The sequence below is a fragment of the Pelodiscus sinensis genome, chromosome 1, assembly GCF_049634645.1.
Source record: "Pelodiscus sinensis isolate JC-2024 chromosome 1, ASM4963464v1, whole genome shotgun sequence".
NCBI lineage: Eukaryota > Metazoa > Chordata > Testudines > Trionychidae > Pelodiscus > Pelodiscus sinensis.
Genome location: NC_134711.1, coordinates 129,656,737 through 129,677,264, shown reverse-complemented (window position 1 = coordinate 129,677,264; position 20,528 = coordinate 129,656,737). Strand labels below are relative to the sequence as shown.

The 20,528-nt window shown below is 42.4% G+C and overlaps 1 protein-coding gene across 1 annotated transcript in view; it reads right to left on the bottom strand.

Annotated features, from left to right (window-relative positions):
• Positions 1-20,235, bottom strand: part of MRPS35 (mitochondrial ribosomal protein S35) — a 34,619-nt gene extending 14,384 nt beyond the window's left edge. Inside the window, exons 1-6 of the mRNA XM_006121804.3 lie at positions 20,058-20,235; positions 19,253-19,299; positions 14,576-14,743; positions 14,027-14,087; positions 11,869-12,008; positions 5,218-5,327 (exon numbers count right to left, since the gene is read on the bottom strand). Of these exons, the coding sequence (XP_006121866.3) occupies positions 5,218-5,327; positions 11,869-12,008; positions 14,027-14,087; positions 14,576-14,743; positions 19,253-19,299; positions 20,058-20,211 (680 nt within the window). The 5' untranslated portion in view covers positions 20,212-20,235. The remainder of the gene's footprint in view (positions 1-5,217; positions 5,328-11,868; positions 12,009-14,026; positions 14,088-14,575; positions 14,744-19,252; positions 19,300-20,057) is intronic.
• Between the last annotated feature and the right edge of the window lie 293 nt (positions 20,236-20,528).

Genomic DNA, 20,528 nt, shown 5'->3' with positions numbered 1-20,528 from the left:
GCTGGCTCCCGCAGCAGACCAGGGAGACGGGGAGCAGCTCTTCTCGCCCCCGAGGAGGCGGGCGGCGGGACCAGGCGTCCCGCCGCTCCAGTCCTCCGGGCCGAGAAAATCCACGTTCGTATCTGCGGATCCGACGTAAGTCGGATCCGCGTAACTCGGGGACTGCCTGTAGCTATGTTGGATTTAGTCTTAAGTATAGCACAGGAGTGGAGTCAGCAAATAATTATAGTTGACCCATTATGTAACAGTGGGAGTAGATTTAAAATAGGAGGCTATCTGAAAAGGTCCTAAATTAATAAGTGAGGAAATAAAAATCCTTTCACTCAGTAAGGGTATGTCTACACTACCCCGCTATTTCGAACTAGCGGGGTAATGTAGGCATACCGCAATTGCAAATGAAGCCCGGGATTTGAATTTCCTGGGCTTCATTTGCATAAGCCGGGCGCCGCCATTTTTAAATCCCGGCTGGTTCGAACCCCGTGCCGCGCGGCTACACGCGGCACGAACTAGGTAGTTCAAACTAGGCTTCCTAGTTCGAACTACCGTTACTCCTCGTGGAATGAGGAGTAACGGTAGTTCGAACTAGGAAGCCTAGTTTGAACTACCTAGTTCATGCCGCGTGTAGCCGCGCGGCACGGGGTTCGAACCAGCCGGGATTTAAAAATGGCGGCGCCCGGCTTATGCAAATGAAGCCCGGGAAATTCAAATCCCGGGCTTCATTTGCAATTGCGGTATGCCTACATTACCCCGCTAGTTTGAAATAGCGGGGTAGTGTAGACATACCCTAAGAGAATTACTTAAGCATCCCGAATAAGTATCACAAAAAGAATGTATATTTAGCATATCCACTTAACTCCCCTTAAAAAAAAAAAAAAAAAAAAAAAAAACACACACACACAAAACAAAAAAAACCCCACATACACCCAGGAAAAAACCTCATATCACGCTATGATTACATGGCAAAAGCAGGTATCCTTCAAAACTGAAATCCAGCTGAAATGAAGCCAATATAAAAATCCCAACTATGGTAGGGAAAAAGTAAGAAAGCCAAGAGGGAATTCTGGAAAAACAATTAAGGGAAATAAACAGGAGAGGAGTTCTGTGTTAGAAATAGGATGCCTACAAGTGAATCACAGGACTACCAAGGAGCAAGGAGGCTAACTGATGACAAAGGGATTGTAGGGACTAAAATTTCTTCATGAGAAAGGATACTGTGGCCAACCTGTTCCTTGCAGGTAACAAAGATATGGCTTTGTCAGAGATGAAGAGTGGAGTGCTCTTCACTGCACAGTTAATGTAGGTAATTGGCAACTGGATCTGGATACCTGGTAGCCTTGCCAGGGTGTAAGTAGGACCATAACAACAGTCCTACCTGCACTGTTGTGTCCTCTGTTTCTGCACTCACCCGGGTATGTTTGGGGGCATAGCCCATGATTCTATGCACTGAGAATCTAGGATTCTTTCCCTGTCAATTGCAGAAGAATCTGCCTGTTCTTCTATCAAAACAGAAGATAGCTGACAAAATACATAGCTGACAACTGGAGTTAAACTGGAGCCTGGGCTCTAACTTCTACCCTCAACTCACTAAGCTAGCTTAATTTTAAATCACTTCCAATTCCAGGTAAGAGGTTTTTAAACCAGGACAGAATTTCTTCTGTGAGCATGGCTGTGGAACACAATCTGCTCTTTTTGTTCATCTGGAGTCATGTCTCTGAAAGCAGAAACAGTTTTGTCACAAAGGTTTAATTTCCACTAACCCTGTAGAGCAGACAATTAACGTAACACAGAACACATAGCAACTTATCTGGGTGTTTGAACATAGCAACACAACAGATTACATATTTAGATAAATAACAGCACTTGCTGATTTTCAACATGTAGTTATAATAAGGAGTTGTTAGAATAATGAGTTATAATAATGAGTTGTGTACATTTTTCTCTTCATCAAGCCCATTTTCTTAGATTCTTTGTCCCTGCTGGTGGACTTAGAAGATCAGCCCAGTCATGATCTGTTATTAATGTTGTTGCAAGAAGAAAGCTAAAAACTGGACGGGGACAGAATCACTCAAAGCCCTGAAAAAGAACATAACACACTTTTCCAAAGAGCTTTGCTGTAAGTGGTAATGAAACAGGTTTATTCCACAAAGACTTTGCAGCTCCAAGAAAGCTTCATTTAGCAGCTGGAACTAACAACTGGAAAATATCCAGCAATTTATTAGGTGTTCTCCTGCACAAATTCAGGAGAATGTAGAAAGTGGAAGCCATGTGCTTCAAGAAGCCCTGGTATAACTCAAAATCCTCAGGTGCAGGTGAAGAACTGTCCAGGATTGTAAGGTCACCAGGAAGCAGAAGGGGATGGGGCCACTGAAAGCTCTTGCATGAGACCATCAGGATGAACCAGCTCAAGAGAAACAACCTCAAATTGTGTCTAATAGAGATGGCCCAGGAAGAAATATTTTACCCCGAACTGGCAACCTTCTCCTGGACTACTTCGAACAGGACCATGTACGCTAAGGAACACAAAGAATTCCAAGCAAACTATTGGGAATAAGGGTAAGAATGGCTATTACATGTGAGGACAGATGCCCCATCTCTACTCCAGGAAGGGTGTTGATCTCAGTACTGATAATGACTGGAGGAAGATTGAGAGCTTCCTAGGGTTGTGCTATGAAGACGACGACATCCCCAACTCAAAATGAACATGCCTGGAAATTGGCTGGTGGTACTGGAGGGGCCTCCCTGAGAGGGCAAGAAAAACCAATATAGAGATGGCATCAGTATCGATGTGAATGAACACCAAAAGAAGCATCGCACTTTTCACTATATATTGGAATAAACGACAGTCACAGTCTGCAGAAATAAAAGCAATACTAAAGAATCCCACAGCAACAAAACAGATATCAACAACAACTCTAAACTCTTAGGCAGTATGGTATACGATGCTGATGCACAAGATAACTCTATGACCAGATGATGCAAAGAGCACAACAAAAGCAGCAGCTTTTTATATTGTTTGAAAAGCTTATTGAAATTAAAAAAAGTCTTAAAATGCCTTGCTGTCCATGAAGATTTACAGACTAAACTGAGCAAACGTACCAGGAATTCAATCCTGGATGAAGATATATTTTGGGTACGGGTCTAAACTGCATACACTGATAAGTCCTGTTGTTAAACGGATTACGCTGCTTGAATCTGACCAGCCAAAAATGAGCAAAGTTCCTGAATGTTTCAGGGAATTAAGTGATCATTAAGCAATCGCTTCCATTTACCAAATAAGAAAAACAGGATGTGAGGAAAAGTTTTGAAAAAAGAAAAGATATGGCTCTAAAAGACATTCAAAATGCTGCAAATATTCTAGATCCAAAATTCAATGGTGAGTGCCTTACTAGAAATGAACAAATACAAGGAACTGAATTCATCGATAAATGAGTCACAAGAATGTATCGCACTGATCACTCAGCAAAAGTCATTGCAGAGCTTGCAGAGTATTGTGCTAAAAACAAAATCACATGTAACCCAATCAGCTGGCTCAGTAGATGCAGTAACATGGCGGAAAGGTATTTGCTATGGATCAAAATTAGAAAAAGCAGCAATCAACATTTTGAATATGCCACCAACAGCAACTGAAAGAAGTTTCAGTACTTACAGTATCATTCATAATGCAAAAAGAAGCAAGTTAACACAAGAAAGGGTAGGCAAGCTGACATTCACAGCCCACAATATAAAGCTTCTTAAAAACCTAAATGATGCTCCGTTGAAATCCCCAAGAGAAAAAAGGAAACATAACCAGAGAAATGAGGAAGAAGAAATTGATGATGCTGAAGAAAAAGAAGAAGTCGAAGAAGAGGATATGTATGAGGAAGAAGAAGAGATAGAAATATACGAGTCAGATTTGGAAAGTGCAGATTCTGATTAGACTTGTATTCAATCCAGAAGGTTAAAAATATTTGTATCCTGCAACAGAAGATCTGTACTAAAAGTTTTAGGAATTTAAACCTCTGCCTTTTTTCTTTACTTTCACGAATTTTCATTTTAACAATTGGAAACTTTCATGATTCTTGAAGTTTTATTAAAGAAAGACATTATTATAAATAGTAAAATTCTTTAAAAACTATTTAACAAGTATTTAAGAGAAAATTCTCAAAAATTCTCGCATTGGAGAATATTCTCAAGAACATTCTTGAGAATATTCTCCGAAAGTTTATTGCCAAGAATTTAACATCACTAATCTCGTTTCAGCTCTGAAGGAGAGCATGAATCTGGATGATGTATGGAGGTCTTCCACTACCAAAGTGGGCCTCAAGAGGACTGCTTCACCCCCAGTCTCTTTTTAAATCTCTTTGTAGATGGAGCACCTTTCTGTAACATGCTCTTCTCCCAGGTGCAACAAGCAGCACGTGAGGGTGAAGGGGCATCGTTACTGAGGATCTTCATCTCACATGACAGAAAGTTTGAACACCAATGAGGGCATTTCCTAGGATATAACCATTAACTGTATATAATTAAATACCAGAAAGCCTGAGCTGAAGGGGTGAGGGTGACACAACCCTTAAATAGTCTAGGGAGGAGCAGAGGGTCAGAGGACAGGAGCACCATTCCTACAGGCACTATTAGGTTAATTTATCTAGCTCTGATGCACTGCGTGTGTACACACCTGAGTGGAATACATGTCTACAATCACTCAAAGAATTGCTACTTGAACTCATTAGGCAAAATTCCTACCAAGACAAGTCTTTACTTTGCAGTTTCAAACACAAGCCTATACCATTAGGTAAGTTGTTTAACCATAGAAAGTAGCAGGGACTGCACTCAATTGAACCACTTTCTGCATCCATCTAAATGACTAAGGAACATGAAAGAGAAGGGTAAAATGTCCCAGGACTTTTGCTTGTACTCTTTCCACAGAGGAAGAGCCCTTATGTGAAAAACTGAGTTTAACTTGCTCTAGTACATTTCATGCTCAACCCATCTCAAAGCACTTTATAAACAAGAGTTTGAATAGTATTCCTTTGGCCAGTATAGAAAGCCTTGCTGATGGAGCAATAGCTTTCATTCAAAGCCTTGGATGTTAGAATCTGTTTTATTAAAAGGCTAAAAATTAACATTGTCTAAGATACCAAGGTTATAGTCTTATTCTTTTAAAATTCAGTATATTAGTAATACCGCCCTTGCTACTTTCCAATAAGCCAAGAGCACATTTTTCTCAAGTTACCATACCTGTCTGTTGTAATAGTAAGCATATCTGTATCCTTACAGTACCGCTCTCCTACAAGTTTAATGAGCTTCTTCTTTGCATGGTCATCCAAGTTCAAGCTGGAAAGCTTAACCTTGAAGTACAAGAAGAAACATTTTTAGTTATTTTGCAGATTCAATGCGCATGCATACTCAAAATGTTTTTAGAATTAAACAGTATTTTTTACTGAGGAATTAAAAGCCAGGAATTCAAAGATGTGCGTTCACAGAATTCTCTTCAAAGCCACTACTTGTCAAAAAAACTTAAATATAGATAAAATATAGATAAGAGATCATATGACAACGAAGAGTTTTGGGGTCAGTTTCTCTCCTTTTATCTAGATGCAGAGGAAATAAACCACAGGTCTCTTCGGCAAATCATTAAGACCATTACTCAGGTGTTTCAAAAAGTGTTTGTCCTAAGCATCTAAACAAGTATAGAAGGGCACTAAAACAGACCCACTGTAAAATACCACAACATTTGGGGGAATTTTTATAACCCAGCTGGCAAATACAAGCATGAATCAAAGATATCCACAGATATTACAGCTAGTAAAGATCATATAGGCTACATAATACAGGTCAAAGAATTTTCCCCAGTAGTTCCTGCATCAAGTCTATAATCCTTAGAGGCACAGAAAAAAACTTGACAATGAAATAAAAATACACAACAAGCTTTGTAATCTGTTCTGAAGATCTTATGATTTAAAACAATATGTCACCAGTCTTAGCTCTTAGTGTTCTATGATATTTAGCTCTACTTTACCCCTAAATGTCCTCAATAGGCCAGTAAGCAGTGGAAGTACTGGTAATGCTGCTAGACAATATTGACCTCCCACGGTCCAGAAAATTCTCTCGTTTGGAATCAGTCAGGTCCCAAGGGTTCTGGACTAGAGAGGTTCAATCTGTAGTAGGGATGTTAAATTTTGATTACTCAGCTAACTGAGTAATTCCATCGACTACTCGATTAGCTAATAAGGTGGACATTTGCTATCCTGCTGCACCTCTTCCTTTGAAATGGACAAGATCTGCCTGCATATTTCAAAGGGAGAGGCACAGTAGTTGGGACCCCATACGAGTGGAGACTGCTTTGGTCCCTGCTTACACAGTTTCCCCACTGAGTCTCTGCCTCCCCTGTCCCCCACAGAGATGATGCTGGGGAGAACTAGTTTTTAAGCCAGATCTCCCCAGCACTGGTTCCTGCTCCCCACCACTTAGTGCCTCTGATACAGAGGCAACGAAGTGGGGAGAAGGGAGTGACTAGTCCAGTCGTGACTCGACTACCCAATAAGCATAGGCTTATCAGGTAGTCGCTTACATCCCTAACCTGTAGCATGTGACATCAGAATCAAAATGCCTGATAAATCACCTAAAAGTGGATTATCTGTATTTTTTGCATATCGCTCCACAATTTACAGATTTTATTTTAAACCGTAAATTCTCTGTGAAGGAAGGTTCTGTCTATTACATTAACAAGCATCTAGAACAGGGATGGGCAAAAGCCACTCAGCGGGCCGCATCTGAACACACGGCTGTTCCAGGCCCCATCCCTTAGCGTGTTGCCTGGGAGCCGAAGCCACATGAGCCCTTTTGACTGCTTCTATTTAAAGGGCTCGTACCTTCCCGTTGCCTGGCAGGTGCGGGGAAGGCACAAGCTCTTTAAATAGAAGCAGTTAAAAAGTCTCCCAAGTTCCAGCTCCCTGGCAATGCTCTAACAGCACCGGAGCTGCGAGCCCTTTTAAATGTTTCTATTTAAAGGGCTCACACTGCCTGGGTAGCTGTGTTGGCTGGCAGCCACCCGGCATGCACAAGCCCTTTAAAATCGAAGAAACTGAAAGAGCTCACAGTTCCGGCCCCATGCTAGCCTGTTTCCTGGAAGCCAGGGACAAGTGAGCCCTTTCAATTGCTTCTATTTAAAGGGCTCCCACCTTCCATCCCAAGCTCTGCCCCTTTCATCTGAGGCCCTGCCCCTTCCAGGGTGGCCTGTGACTACTTAAAATTTTTTTAAAGTGGCCCCTGCTCAGAAATGATTGCCCAACCTTGGTCTAGAAAACAAAACCAAAAGAAGTTTTGTCACATGCAACTGTACATTCTCTTCGCATGAATTTGAAACCTGTACTTTCAGACTAAGAGTGTTAAAATGTGGTTAATGGACTAGTTGAGTAGTCGATGGAACTTCCATTGACTAGTGGAGAGGCACCTTCACATTCCTCCTTTGAAATGTACAAGAGTCCCTCATATGGCTAGCTGTTTCAATTTTACTCCTTTTTTTGGTTGAATACTAATAATAAATATTCACACGCTGTCCTATCAAGATATCCATGCTAGTATCAGAAGATACAGATTTCAGTAAAATACGACAGTATGTGTTGGGGGGATGGGTAGGGGGGAAGACACACAGAGAGAGTTTCTGTGTCTGTCTGAAGGTAAAAGTATGTGTCCTCATACATCTGTCTTTAAAATCAGTCACAATACTCCTGTTAGCTAAAAATCATCCTCTATTAGCATGTTGCTACTGGACATATGTAGTGCCACAACACGAACTTGGACTAACAGAAGGTTACATTTTCTTTGGCCACTGAAGCTTTTTTTTAACCCCTTAGCACTGCTCCAGTAATAAAATCTATTGGTAATGTAAATTTGTAAAAGTACTAAACCATTTCAGTTATGGACAAGTCAAATTCAGTTCCAGTTCACAAATGTAGCAATTTGTGTCTAACGGGCAGGTGGATAGCTCAGAGGTAAAGTGAATGACTATGTAACATTAATATAATCTGAAGGCTCTTCTGTGGGATTACAGAACTCTGCTATCTTCAAAAGTAATTAATGGAGCTATCCTTATCATACAACCACCATTACAGCAAACCACCATTGCTGGGGGGGTCTCAGACAAAGGCTAGTATCTCAGCCACAAAGGCAATTCTCAAAATCAGGCTGAAAAATGAGACCACCTCTTTGGGTTTTTAATAAAGTACTTTTCAACAGTACTAAGCTGATTTCACAAAAATAGAGAGGGGTCAAAGACATTTTCTGCATTATGTCGCACAACCCCAGGACCTCTGCTTTACAACAGAATAGAAAACGTACCCTGCATTGCTCAGGTTCTTATCTCAATTTTCATTCTTTGGAAATAAAATGAAAATGTACAGACTTCATTTAAATCATTGCTCAGGAGTGGGGCTGAGTATGACAAGTTAAGAATGCAGGCTGTCCCAGGGAGAAAGAACTACTCCAGCCTGCTTTCACCTACGGATGTTAAAAAAAAGCCACCCAAACCCACATAGTTAAAAGGTTAACTGTGTAACTGTTAGAAATCCTAATGGTTACATGCTCTGTGGGCACTACAGTATAAACCTTATACTACAGATCCTGCAGCGCACATGCTGGTGAAGAGTATAACTGTAATGGAAACTGATAAGTTGTTGCTTATCTGTTTACACACCTACTCTCACCACAGCAGCTTGGGGCCAGGTGAGAAGTGTCTCTCCATGGCCACTACAGCTCTAGCAGGTACAGCCAGGGCAGGAGTACATGAACCTGGCTGGGGCAGGTCCCAGGTCCAAGTATGTCTGCCCCTTGCACTTTCTAGCCAGAGTGAGGAATGCAGCAAACTGTTCACTTCCCCCTCACTCCCTGATAAATGGAACAGCCTGCAATGTTCTTTAGTGCATTGGGAAAGTGGCTTCAGCAACCCCTGCCTTTCAATATAGGGCACCTGGGAGGGTTAGGGGGACGGAAGAGGAGGCTTGGATTGGGGCAGTCCTAGGTGGGGGAAACAGCCAGCCCCTGGTCATCAGGCAGGGAACTGTCTTTTTTCTGTATGGTTTTATGAGAATCAATTCCATTTCAGGCACATCCAAACCCTTGCCTTGCTTTAAGTTATGATAAGAGGAAGCTGTATACCGAATTTCGTGTTCTTACTGTTTAGGAGGATTTCTTGAAAACCATTACAAACCCAAGAAATTGAGAGTTCACAATTATACTTAAGAAATTCAAAATATTAATGTAAGAAATGTACACAAAGGCATCCAATAAAAACAAAACTCCCCCTTGCAATGGCAACACAAGGGCAACATGCAAAAAAAGTCTTACACGCCTTAAAAAAAAATCAGTTTATTTTGATCTGGAAGCACAAAACCCTGAAATTACTCAATCATATGATTACTATAGGACGTTACAAGGTAGAGCTTAAGTTATATGTATGCCTGAACTGTGCATTTCTACCTCAGATAAGAAAAAACCTCAATGCATGAACTGATTCAATCACCTTCATTTTTAACACTTGATTTTTTGATGATAATTACAATACCTCAAATATTTTTAATATCCTCCCCTTATTACTCACAAACTTAATTCTGTTTTAATATAATTATAGGTCCTAGAATATTAAGAAAGTCATAACTATATTAGGAACATTGACATATCAGAATAGTTTTTTAAGACTACTTTTAAACAAAATAATATAGTAGAGGAGAAAGTAACACTATAAAATTTTTACTCTGCCCTCTCTATTTAAAATATTCAAGGCATCTTACAACATTTTAAAAACAAAATATATATATAAAAAATTAAAATACAAGATGTTAAGGACTAGTCGAATAGTCGACTATCCGATAAGCAAATGCTCATCGGATAGTCAGTCGACTAGTCGATCCATCCCCTTCCTGCCTCTATCACCTAAGAGGCAGCAAAGGGGGCAGAGAGGGGAGAGAAGAGGGCATACTTCAAAGCGGCAGTCCTGCACAGCTGATCCTAGGATCAGCTGTGTGGTGTTGCTCCTTTGCAAAGACGCCTTGGCGTTTCAAATTGGCAGCCCTGCACGGAGCCCTGGGTGAGCTGGAGACTCCCCAGCTTATCCTGGGCTCCACACAGCATTTCCGCGGAACCTGGGATCTGTCTGGGAAGTCCCCAACTGACCCCGGGCTCCGTGTGCCATTTCAAATTGGCAGTGCACCATGGAGTCTGAGGTCATCGGGGGACTGAGTCCCCTGCTGACCCTGGGCTCCATGAGGGTGCTTCCACTTTGAAATGCACAAGAGCCCACGCTGGGGACTCTTGTACATTTCAAAGGAGGACTGCAGAAGTGCCTATCAACTAGTTGAGTAGTCGATGGAAATTCCATAGACTACTTGACTAGTAAATTAACTGCTAGTTAACATCCTTAATATAAGGTCCCAGGGGAACATAAAACCTCCTATTTCCGCTATCCTCAATCCAAGCAAGATTACATTGTTCATGTTACCCTAGGAGAGGATTCACGAGTTAAGGTATGGAAATCAATAACTGTTTTATTTCTGTGAACTCCTAGATATCAAATTCCCAAAACACAGGTGGATTAAAGTACTTTGACAATTGCTCATTCTGCCCTCTCTGTTCATGCTTGAGTCATCACCCAGATGCTCTAGTCCTCCAAGGAGTCCTTCAGGAAAACCAAGTGTTACTTTATATTCTGACATTTCTGTGGTAAATATCAAGCAGATTATATTATCACAGGCTGTGTGTTTTACTGTAACTCTTTTCCACAATATAAGCCACCTTTAAGGCAAAGGATAAAATACCTCAAATGACTATACTCCTAGGACTAGATTTCTGTTCTTGGGAACAGTTCCAGTCCAAGCTTTTGTTACTACCACATTCTATCAAATTAATAATGAGCATCACATGAGTCAGAGCACATTAACCTGATGACATTCAATTAGAAGGCATGAGAGATTAATTAGAAAGCTGTTACACAGATTTTCAGGGCCACTACACAAAATTAACTCACCATGATAGTGCTTCTCATTATAAGTCTCAGTTATAGCAAACAAATAAAATAATGCAAAAGTATTAAAGGGTCCTAAAAGATATGCTAATACTAGGAATGTTAAAAATAATTTTAGTTAATAATCGTGTAACTGCACCAATTCTTAGAAGTTACATGATTATTCGATGCAGGGCAGGGCCAGCAGCCAGTACACTCCAGGTCCCAATCCTAGGGAGCCCCCTGTATTAGATGCAGTAGTGCAGGGTGGCTGGTGGGAGCTGGTTTAAAAATCCCTCTTCTGATACAGAGGCGACAGGCGGGAGCTAGTTTTTAAACCAAATCCTACACACATTGGCTCCTGCCTAACACTCCACACTGCTGACTTTGTATTAGAGGCATCAGCACAAGGTGGCACACGGCTCCCCTGTGTGCTCTTCATTTATAACTTGGACCAGCGGGCTGAGACTGAGCTAGCCTGCCAGTCCAAGTTTTAATGCACAGCACCTGGGGAAGGCGGGGACAGGAAGAGATTTGTTGTGGCTAACAGTCCTGTAGCCAGAGTTTATAGGTTAAATGGTTATCCATCTAGCCACTAACATCTCTAGCTAATACTACTATCAGGCCCATAACATATCAGTCATTGGTCAGAGACTACTTCAATAAGATTTCATAACCCTAGGAATAACTAAGATTTTGGCTTTATCTATCTTGAAGTCATTTCTGTTATTAAAATAAAATATACCATACAGGTCATACTACTGTGAATGAGGTTCCAGGTGTTGCTCTCTACAGAAAATACACTACTGCCTTTTATTTGAGTTTCAACTGCGACACTTCTTGAAAGAGCTCTTTATTAAAATGGTTGCTCTTTATTAAAATATAGTACTTACTGTTAAAGTCACTACTCTTGCTTTGGGATTACGAACAGAAGGTCCTGCTGAAACATAATCTGTTGTGTCAATTTCAATAGGAAAATGCTGCTCGCATTTCTCATCACTGTCCAATACAGTTGGCCACTCCGTGCAGAAATCTAAGCAATACAAAAGTCAAGTAATACTGTGATCCTTCTGCTAAGAACAGTTTTTATAAATTTACTCTATTTAGAACTAAGATTTCATATTGTATATGGAAACCACATTTCCTTGCACAATGGAAACAGCAAGGCTGTTAATTGGCTTAAAACCACCAGTACAACAATATTTCTTCACTTCTGAAATCAGCTCATCTATATGCTAGCTAGAAGAAGTTGTTTCAGATATTCAGAAGACAAAATGGGCTTTGCATCATCCTCAAAGTTAACAGCAGAGCTGGGCGGGAAACTATTTTCCCATTTCAAAAGTATTTGAGAACTTACTTATACAGGTCAAACCTCTCTATTTGGGCAACATTTGTGGTCTGGCATAATTCTAGTTAGCCAGATGTCCACTTATCATTGGTGTGGTCAAATTTCCTGTGGTCCCATAAGTACAACTACCAGTCCTGGCTCTTAGTATTCTGTGCTGTTGTTCAGTGCTAATTTACCCCTAAATGTCTTCTAAGAGCCCAGTAAGCAGTGAGAGTGCCTCTTTTCTATACACAGAGGATTCCCCCCTTGAAATGTCTTTATTGATCTCAGAGGTAGGGAACAGAAGCATGGAGCTCTCAAGTAACCAGGTTTTAAACTATTTAGGGATCTATAAATTTAAAACCAGTTCAAATTCCAGCTGGAAACTTATTGGAAGAGATTCTACAGCACCAGTATAACATGCTCTGACATGAAATTCCACCTATGAAGGAACTGCTACATCCTGCATTAGCTCTAATTTTCAATCAATTTAAAGCTGTGGAACCAACAGAAAATAATGCAGTAACCAATTTTAAACTGACAGACATGGATATCTATGGGAAGATCTTTCTGGAAGAAAATAGGTTGCACTTCTCAAAAAGCAAAAAACCCAACCCCCCAAAACAACTAATGCACATACACTAAAAACCAAAAAAAACCCAACAACCAACCAACCCACCCCCCAAAAACAAAAACCCACTCTTGGCCTTAGTCATTATTTGAGCATCCAAGAATATTGTTACATTTTATCTGCTGCACAATCCCACCTGGAAAATTTATACAATAGATCTCAACTCTTCCAAATATTTTTCTCAGGCCTAACAGCTGTATAGTTGAATTGGGACAGTTAAATCAGTGTAACTCACACTGTGTGAATGTCATACCAGAAAAGGGTTATCGTTTTTAAAAAATATACACCCCAACCAACAGTATTACTGCAACAAAACACTGTACATAAACAAAGTCCTAGCCTTCTATAGACTTGAGTCATATCTGAGCCCCATTCTCATAGAGATATTTAATTATCCATTTCCCTGCATAAATGAGCTCAACACAAGAGCAAAGCAATCTCACTAGCATAGGGTATGCCTGCACACAATTTTTATTTTGGGAGAAGGATGCAAATAGTGCTATGCATTTGCATACTTCCTCCGGGTTTTTGTTTCCGGAAGATGCTCTTCCAGTATTTACCCACATCTACACGTGGTCAAATTTTGAAATAAACCCCTATTTCAAAGACCCCTGTAAACCTAATTGTAGGAGGAATAAGGAGTCTTTGAAATAGGGGTTTATTTAAAAATTCAGCCACGTGTAGACACAGGTAAATATCAGAAGAGCATCTTCCAAAAAAACACCTTGGAGGAAGTATGCAAATGTGCACTGCTATTTGCATCCTTCTCCCAAAATAAAAATTGTGTGTGGACATACCCATACTGAATACATCACAACCCAGAGCAACTCATTAAGCCTCCCAGTGGCCTGTTTTCTTGAGAAAACAAACCATAACTCTCTGAGAGAGTTGGAAAAAAATATATAGACTCATGTGAAATAAGCCATATTAATCAATGGGACAAAAATGGTACTGGAAAATACTGAGAGATAAATCTGACAAGCAGCCAGTTTTGTACGTGAGTCTTCCTATCCTGCCACACTGTGGTGTAATTATTTACCAGGATAGTTTCAGTGGAAAATTTAAGCTGTTTTAAAGAAAAGATAAAACTCACCTTTAAGAGCTGCACAATGTTTTTTAATTGCTGGGGGAGTCAGATGGAGAAAGTTGGGGATCTGAAATAAATAATTTTGATTTTTTGTAACACCTTTGCTCATAAATTAACTACTGCGTAAACTTAAAATTGAAGGCACTCTTGACTAGACAATAACTTGATGAATAAACAAAGGCTGACTACGCTTTTACTATTTATTCTCTTTAAACAAAGTTTGTGATGGGAGATTGCAATGAGAGAAGTAAACAAGTTTCCCGTCTCACTTCTACCCTAGCACGTTTTATTGATATTAGTAAATTATGAAACTAAAGCACCAGGACCAGACCTTAAATACATGCAAGTTTAAGGAATCATAGGAATTAAACTGATATAGCTCATCTAATTCACTTCATTTGCTACTTGGGTGCAGTTATATTATATTTATCACACAATATATTTAACAAGTATGAAGTGCTCTCTGGAAAAATCAAGCCATACTGCAAATCATTGGTCTTGGGAGAGTTGGAATAAGACTAAGTTATACAAAAAGACTAGTGTGATTTGTCCTACCTTTATTAGCTCCAAATTGCCTTCTTTTGGTGGAGGTACTCCTCTCTTCACAGGATAGCCCATTCGTATGGGAAGAGGGACTGAAGAAGGATTAAATGCTGCTGCAGTTGGATAAACACTACTCCAATCCTGATCAACAGCCATCTTTTCAGTTCTAGGAGTTCCTGGCTAAAGAAATTATAAGTGATGCTAATTAGATGGGGGGGGTCAGTATCATTAAAAGTCAAAGTGAAGGATGTTGTCAGGAATAATTGAGTGGTTATAGGACAGTAACTTCCAGGGATGCTTTTTGCTAAGGTTACTGTTGCGTTTTAAGAAAAGATACTTTTGTGGTAAGTGTTTCCTAAATTCCCTTTCAAATGTAGAGCATGTGTTCTATCATACAAACATATCATTTTTAATCAAACTACATTCACAACGTTATAGAAAAAAAAACTAGGCTCACTCTAAGAAAGTCTCTCTTTAACCTGAGGTATTGTGTGCGCTCATCTGATTTCAAATCTTCAAATGTAAAAAGTGAAGATGAGTCAAACTCAAATAATATTCTATATCACATTTTATTTCATTCTGGGAAAAGTTTAAAGGTGACATGCAAAGGAATTTTAAAAAAGAAAAACCCTTTGTGATTTCCTTATGAAGTTCTCAGAAAGGTTCTTCCTCTTCTCTTCCCCTCCCCTCCTCTCCCCTCCCTTCACTTGTATTCTAAAAGTATTAGGAAAGTTAAGTCTGGTCTCCCCAAGTTTTGTTATAAGTTCATAAACATGACCAAGTAATCTTAAACGTGAGCTCTTTGGGACAGATTTTGAAAGCTATTTAGGTGTCTAAAGATTCAGATAGACACACCGTCGGCACTCTGAAAAGTCCCAAGACTACATTCCCATAGAACCATCTAGAATCAGGAGTTAATTAAAATACAGAAAATTTAACTGATGTCCACTTGATTTTTTTAAACACTTGTTTTAGACCACAATATCCCCAAAGTGGTTTGGGTGTAGAATTAATTATATATTATTTGTACTGTAATAGTGCCCCAGGAGTTCCAATCATGAATCAGGGACCCCCTGTGTCAAGCACCATACAAACATAATAAAGAGACCACCCCGCCTCAAAGAACTTACTATGTCACTGGAAAGATGAGACAAATGGATACAAACAGAAAAAAGAGCATGGAATAACAATGAGAATACTGGCCACCAATGCTCCTGCTAACCCATCCATGTGCTTAATACATTTTGTTATATCATATGTACCGAAACATGTGCGGACATGCACCATGCTGCTGGCTGTGGGCACTGTGCTAGTCAGGTGGACAGCTTTTGAATCTTTCCCGGATGGCTGTCGAAGCACTGTTTACAGGGAATACTGCTGGTCACCATAAAACTCAAGAGGTCACAACTGTGTCAACCTCATGACACAAAAGAGATTAAGAAGATTTGAAGGCCACCGATGAAGTGGCTAAGCACATATTTATATAGGGAGTTCTTTCCTTGCATGAAAAGCAGCTTGGAAGAAAGCTTGAATGCACTTTCAAAAATTTAAACAGAGGGGTGATGTAGGCCACCATCACTTGCAAAGCAGATGTAGAATTCTGTACCTCAGCAGATACTATAAGACGGGATAAGAAAAGCCCATGAAAAGCGTTAAAAATGAAGACAAAAAAATTACACTTGATGCTGTGCAGAAGGGGAAGCCAGCAGGAGGACACAGAGAAGGTGTTCTGATAAATCAACAATATGATCTTCGCAGCATTGTTTCCAATGGATTACGGCACTGGTCATAACTCCACCGTTAACGGTGAGTTTATCCTTGTTTTGTATGAAAAACACAATGTATCCTCATGATCTTAACACCCTTATTCTGAGCACAGAACAAATTCTTAGAATGTATTTACTTTGAATTAAAAACTTAAAAACAAACAAGGCCAATGTGACAGATATAACCCAATAAACCACCACAGGCTCTAGAGAGTTTGCATTCTACAACTCTATTGGTTGTAATGATTGAGTAGTAGGAATGAGACTGGACTCTAGAGATGTAAACGGGTAACCGGTTACCGATTGATCCTTACCAATAACCAGCTGGCCAGCAGTCAATTGCAAATTAATCTCCAGATTCACCAGTGTACGTTGGCTGCTTTACATTGCTCTGCTTTATAAAGCAGCTGTAGAATCTGCTTAACTGGCTGCTGTATTCTGGCTGCTTTGGTATGTCAAAGAGTCTGCCCTTAAGAAGGTGTGTGTGTATAAAGTTTTGCAAGCTATACTATATAGATATCTTTGGATTTCTGATTATTTCATGATTTTTTTGTCTGGGAATTTCCTGTGTTTTTCAAAATAAAAAAAGCATGATCAGGCAGAGTTACTGTTGAGAGTATACATCCGGGCTACATCTACACTGCGCATTCTTGTGCAAGAAGATATGCAAATGAGGTGCAGCAATGAATATCGCCACACCTCATTTGCGTACTTAGTGAACCACTATTTTTGCGCAAGAAGGAGCTGGCTACACTACTCCTTCTTGCGCAAAAACCCCCCTCTAGCACAGGAGCCATTCTGCTGCTTATTTTCAGGAAGAACGGCTACTGCACAAGAGGGGGGTTTTGCACAAGAAGGAGCCGTGTAGACAGATCCTTTATGAGCAAAAGCCCCTTGTGCAAAATGGCGGCTCATTAGGTATGCAAATGAGGTGTGATGACATTCATCACCACGCCTCATTTGCATATATTTTTGCACAAGAATGCACAGTGTAGACATAGCCCCTGTAGTTTACTGTCAAAGACAGGACAGTTAATGTAATTATCTTAAAATCAAGTTCTACAAATACAGACAACTCAGAATAAAGGTCACACTTCAACACATATGGATTTATTTTAAGTGTAATCTTAACTCTGAGTACCTTGGGTAGGCAATGCATGCACTCAATACAATTACATCTAGGCTACGTCTAGACTTATGGATTCCTCAGCATAACATCTCTGCAACACATCCCTTCTAGGAATGTCAATGAGCAGGGTTCGCCAAACCGCAGTGAGCCCCGCTCGCCAGCCACGCTGTCCGGCAAGCTGTGCATGCACAGATCGTTCTGCGCATGCACGGATCGCCATGGGTGAGTAGACTGCATTATTTGTCGAGCCCTGTCAATGAGTAATCAACTAGATGATTAACCGATAAACCTAGGCTAATCAGTTAATCTTGTTGACTACTTGCATCCTCCCCTTCCCTCCCCACCGCCTCTGTATCAGCGGCAAGGCAGGGGAGGGCGAAGCAGGAGCAGGGGGAGGGTAGAGGTAGAGGAGGCCACTGTGAAGCAGCCTCTATCCGAAGTGGGTCCGAGCTCACTGAAGACAGAGGCTGCTCCACCTCCCACAGAGGGGCCCCTGTCTGCCTCAAACCTGGGCACACCGCATGCAGAGGCTGCTTCATGGCAGTAGCTCTTGTCTGTGGTGGGCCTGGCTCTTACTACATTTAAAAGGCAGAGGTCCAGGAGTCCAGGACTCAGTGCAAGCTGGGACAGCCCAGTCCTGGTTTGTGCGTTGTCCTGGACCTCCCCCCACTGTGGCTCTGCATTTTAAATGTAGTAAGAGCTGGGCTGCCTGCACACCCAGCTCCTACTACATTTAATCTGCACAGTTGCAGTGGGGCCCCTTACCAACTCATCATGTAGTCAGTTGCTACAAATTGTATCAACTACATGATTAAATCAATTACTCGCTTCTTAACATCCTTAATATAAATCACAATTAAAACTGGTAATTTAAGTCACTGATTTGAATAAATCTTCTTTGCTGTAACACAGGCAAAGCCATTTCATTTTTCTCCTTCAAATCCCTCCTTGAAACTCTTGGCCTTGATGCCTACAAAAATCTCAACCCAAGACAGGCTCCTGGTGTGCTGAAACTGCTGCCTATCCTGTTGACCAAAAGCATTTCATAGTTTCCTTGTACTCCCATGACTATCTGCAGGGCTCGCCAAACCGCAGCAAGCCCCGCTCGCCAGCCGCGCTGCCCTGCGATCTGAGCATGCACAGATCGTTCTGCACATGCGCAGATCGCCCGAACCCGGCTCTTCTGGGTTGCAATCTACTCGCCACAGGCGAGTAGACTGCATTATTTGTCGAGCCCTGACTATCTGGATCCATTTGTCATCTTATGATTAGATTGTAAAATATTTGCAATTGGGACAGTTAATGCTTACATTACAGATTGAACGTCCCAAAGCCAGGACTCTTTGGTCCAGCAACATAAGTGGTCTGGTGGGACCATGGATTTTGCTGGACTAAAGAGCACTGGAAAGGGAGCTAGCCAGGAGTTCCACTAGGACTGCAGAGTCCCAGCTGGGCTGGTAGTGGTAGGGAGCCCCAGTGAGTGGTAGGAAGCCTCCCAATGAGAGAGGGGATAGCAACCCCATATCCAGGAACTCAGGAAGCCCCAGAGGCAGCAGGGCAGGCGATGGCCAGAGAACCCAGCAGCACTGAGAGCCCCCAGCCCAGAGAGGAGTTCGGGAGCAGAGCTGGAGGTCAGCAGAACAGCACTGACAACCTCTGGTCCAGCAAACTCACCAGCTTGGGACTCCTCAGGTCCCAAAGGTGCCAAACCAGGGAGGTCCAACTATACTAAAATACATACAAACTCTTCAAAGTCTTGCAGGTAAGTTCAATGCAAACATTTTCATGTCTTACCTCTCGTTTATTTTTTGCAATTTGTGGGGTCCTACTTCTTCTCCATGCTGCAGGAAAGAAAAAATAGTATCTGCAGTAAGACTTAAGCAGCATTAGCAAATGTTAGGGTTGTTAAAATGTGCTTAGGCTAGTATTTGTGTAACCACTGAAAAAATTTGGGGTTACATGCAGGGGCAGTAGTTGGATCCTCAGGAGCCAGGGCATACAAGGTGTCAGGTTTGCTGCCCACCTCCCCCCCACTTCTTTGCTGTGTCTGACACAGAGGCAGTGGTGTGTGGGGGAGAGACAGCTCCCCAGGAACCGGTAAAATGTACCGGTTAACTCGTAAATGGTGGGGGCTGGAGCAACTCCTTGCCAGCCGCGCGCAGAGGGTTGCTCCAGCCCCACAGGAGCTAGTCTCATATGGAGCAGCCCCTGTTCGCAGTGGCCTGGGAACCCCTCAGGCAAGGGCCGCTGCGGTGCCCGGACTAGTTTCTGCCACCAGGGGGCGTCCAGGCCAGCGCTGGCCAGGGCTGTTCCAGCAGAGGCTGGCAAATGGGAGCCGGCGGCAGCCTCACTATGGGAACCACGTGGGCTGCAGCAGGGCAGGAACGCCCCGCCCCCGATCCGATACCTGGCAACCGTTAGACTGAGCCCCCGGGGTTCTACACCCCCCCACTTCCCTCGGCGGCCACACAGCGAGAAGGGGCGGGGCGAGTAGAGCGCTGCCAGGGCGTGTCCGGCGGAGGCGCCACCCCGAGACTCGACCCCGGCCCCAGCGCGGCCGGGGGGGGCGGGGCCGGCCGGGGCCCCGCTCAGCTCTCACCTTCTCTCTGCCTGGGCCCCCCGCTCCCCACAGCCAGGGCAGTGGAATAAGCCGATGCTCCGAGGAGCGGCCTGGGTCCCGCGGCCAGAGCCCCGCAAAGCCGGGGCAGCACCGGCCGGGCGCAGGAGGACAGGCAGCCACTGGCGGCCGCCATGTTCGCAGCTCCCACACGCGCACTCCGAACAGCGCAAAGTCACGGAAGCCGCGATAGGCCACGCCGATTAGGCGAAGCGCCGGGGCGAATAGTGGGGGGGCGAGGCGCGCGCGCTGATCTTGAGTTAGTGTCTGGAGCTGGCAGAGCCGCGCGCTATGGCTGCGGGGGGGCCTCGCTCTGGAAAGGTGCCAGGAGGGTAATTGTGTGGGGGGTTTCTGAGAGGTAGGGAGAAAAGTAGGAGAAGTGCCCAGCACCAAAAATGAACATTTCATAATAACCTTTGTGGAGCAGTAACCAATGGGCACTGGCAGCGAAGC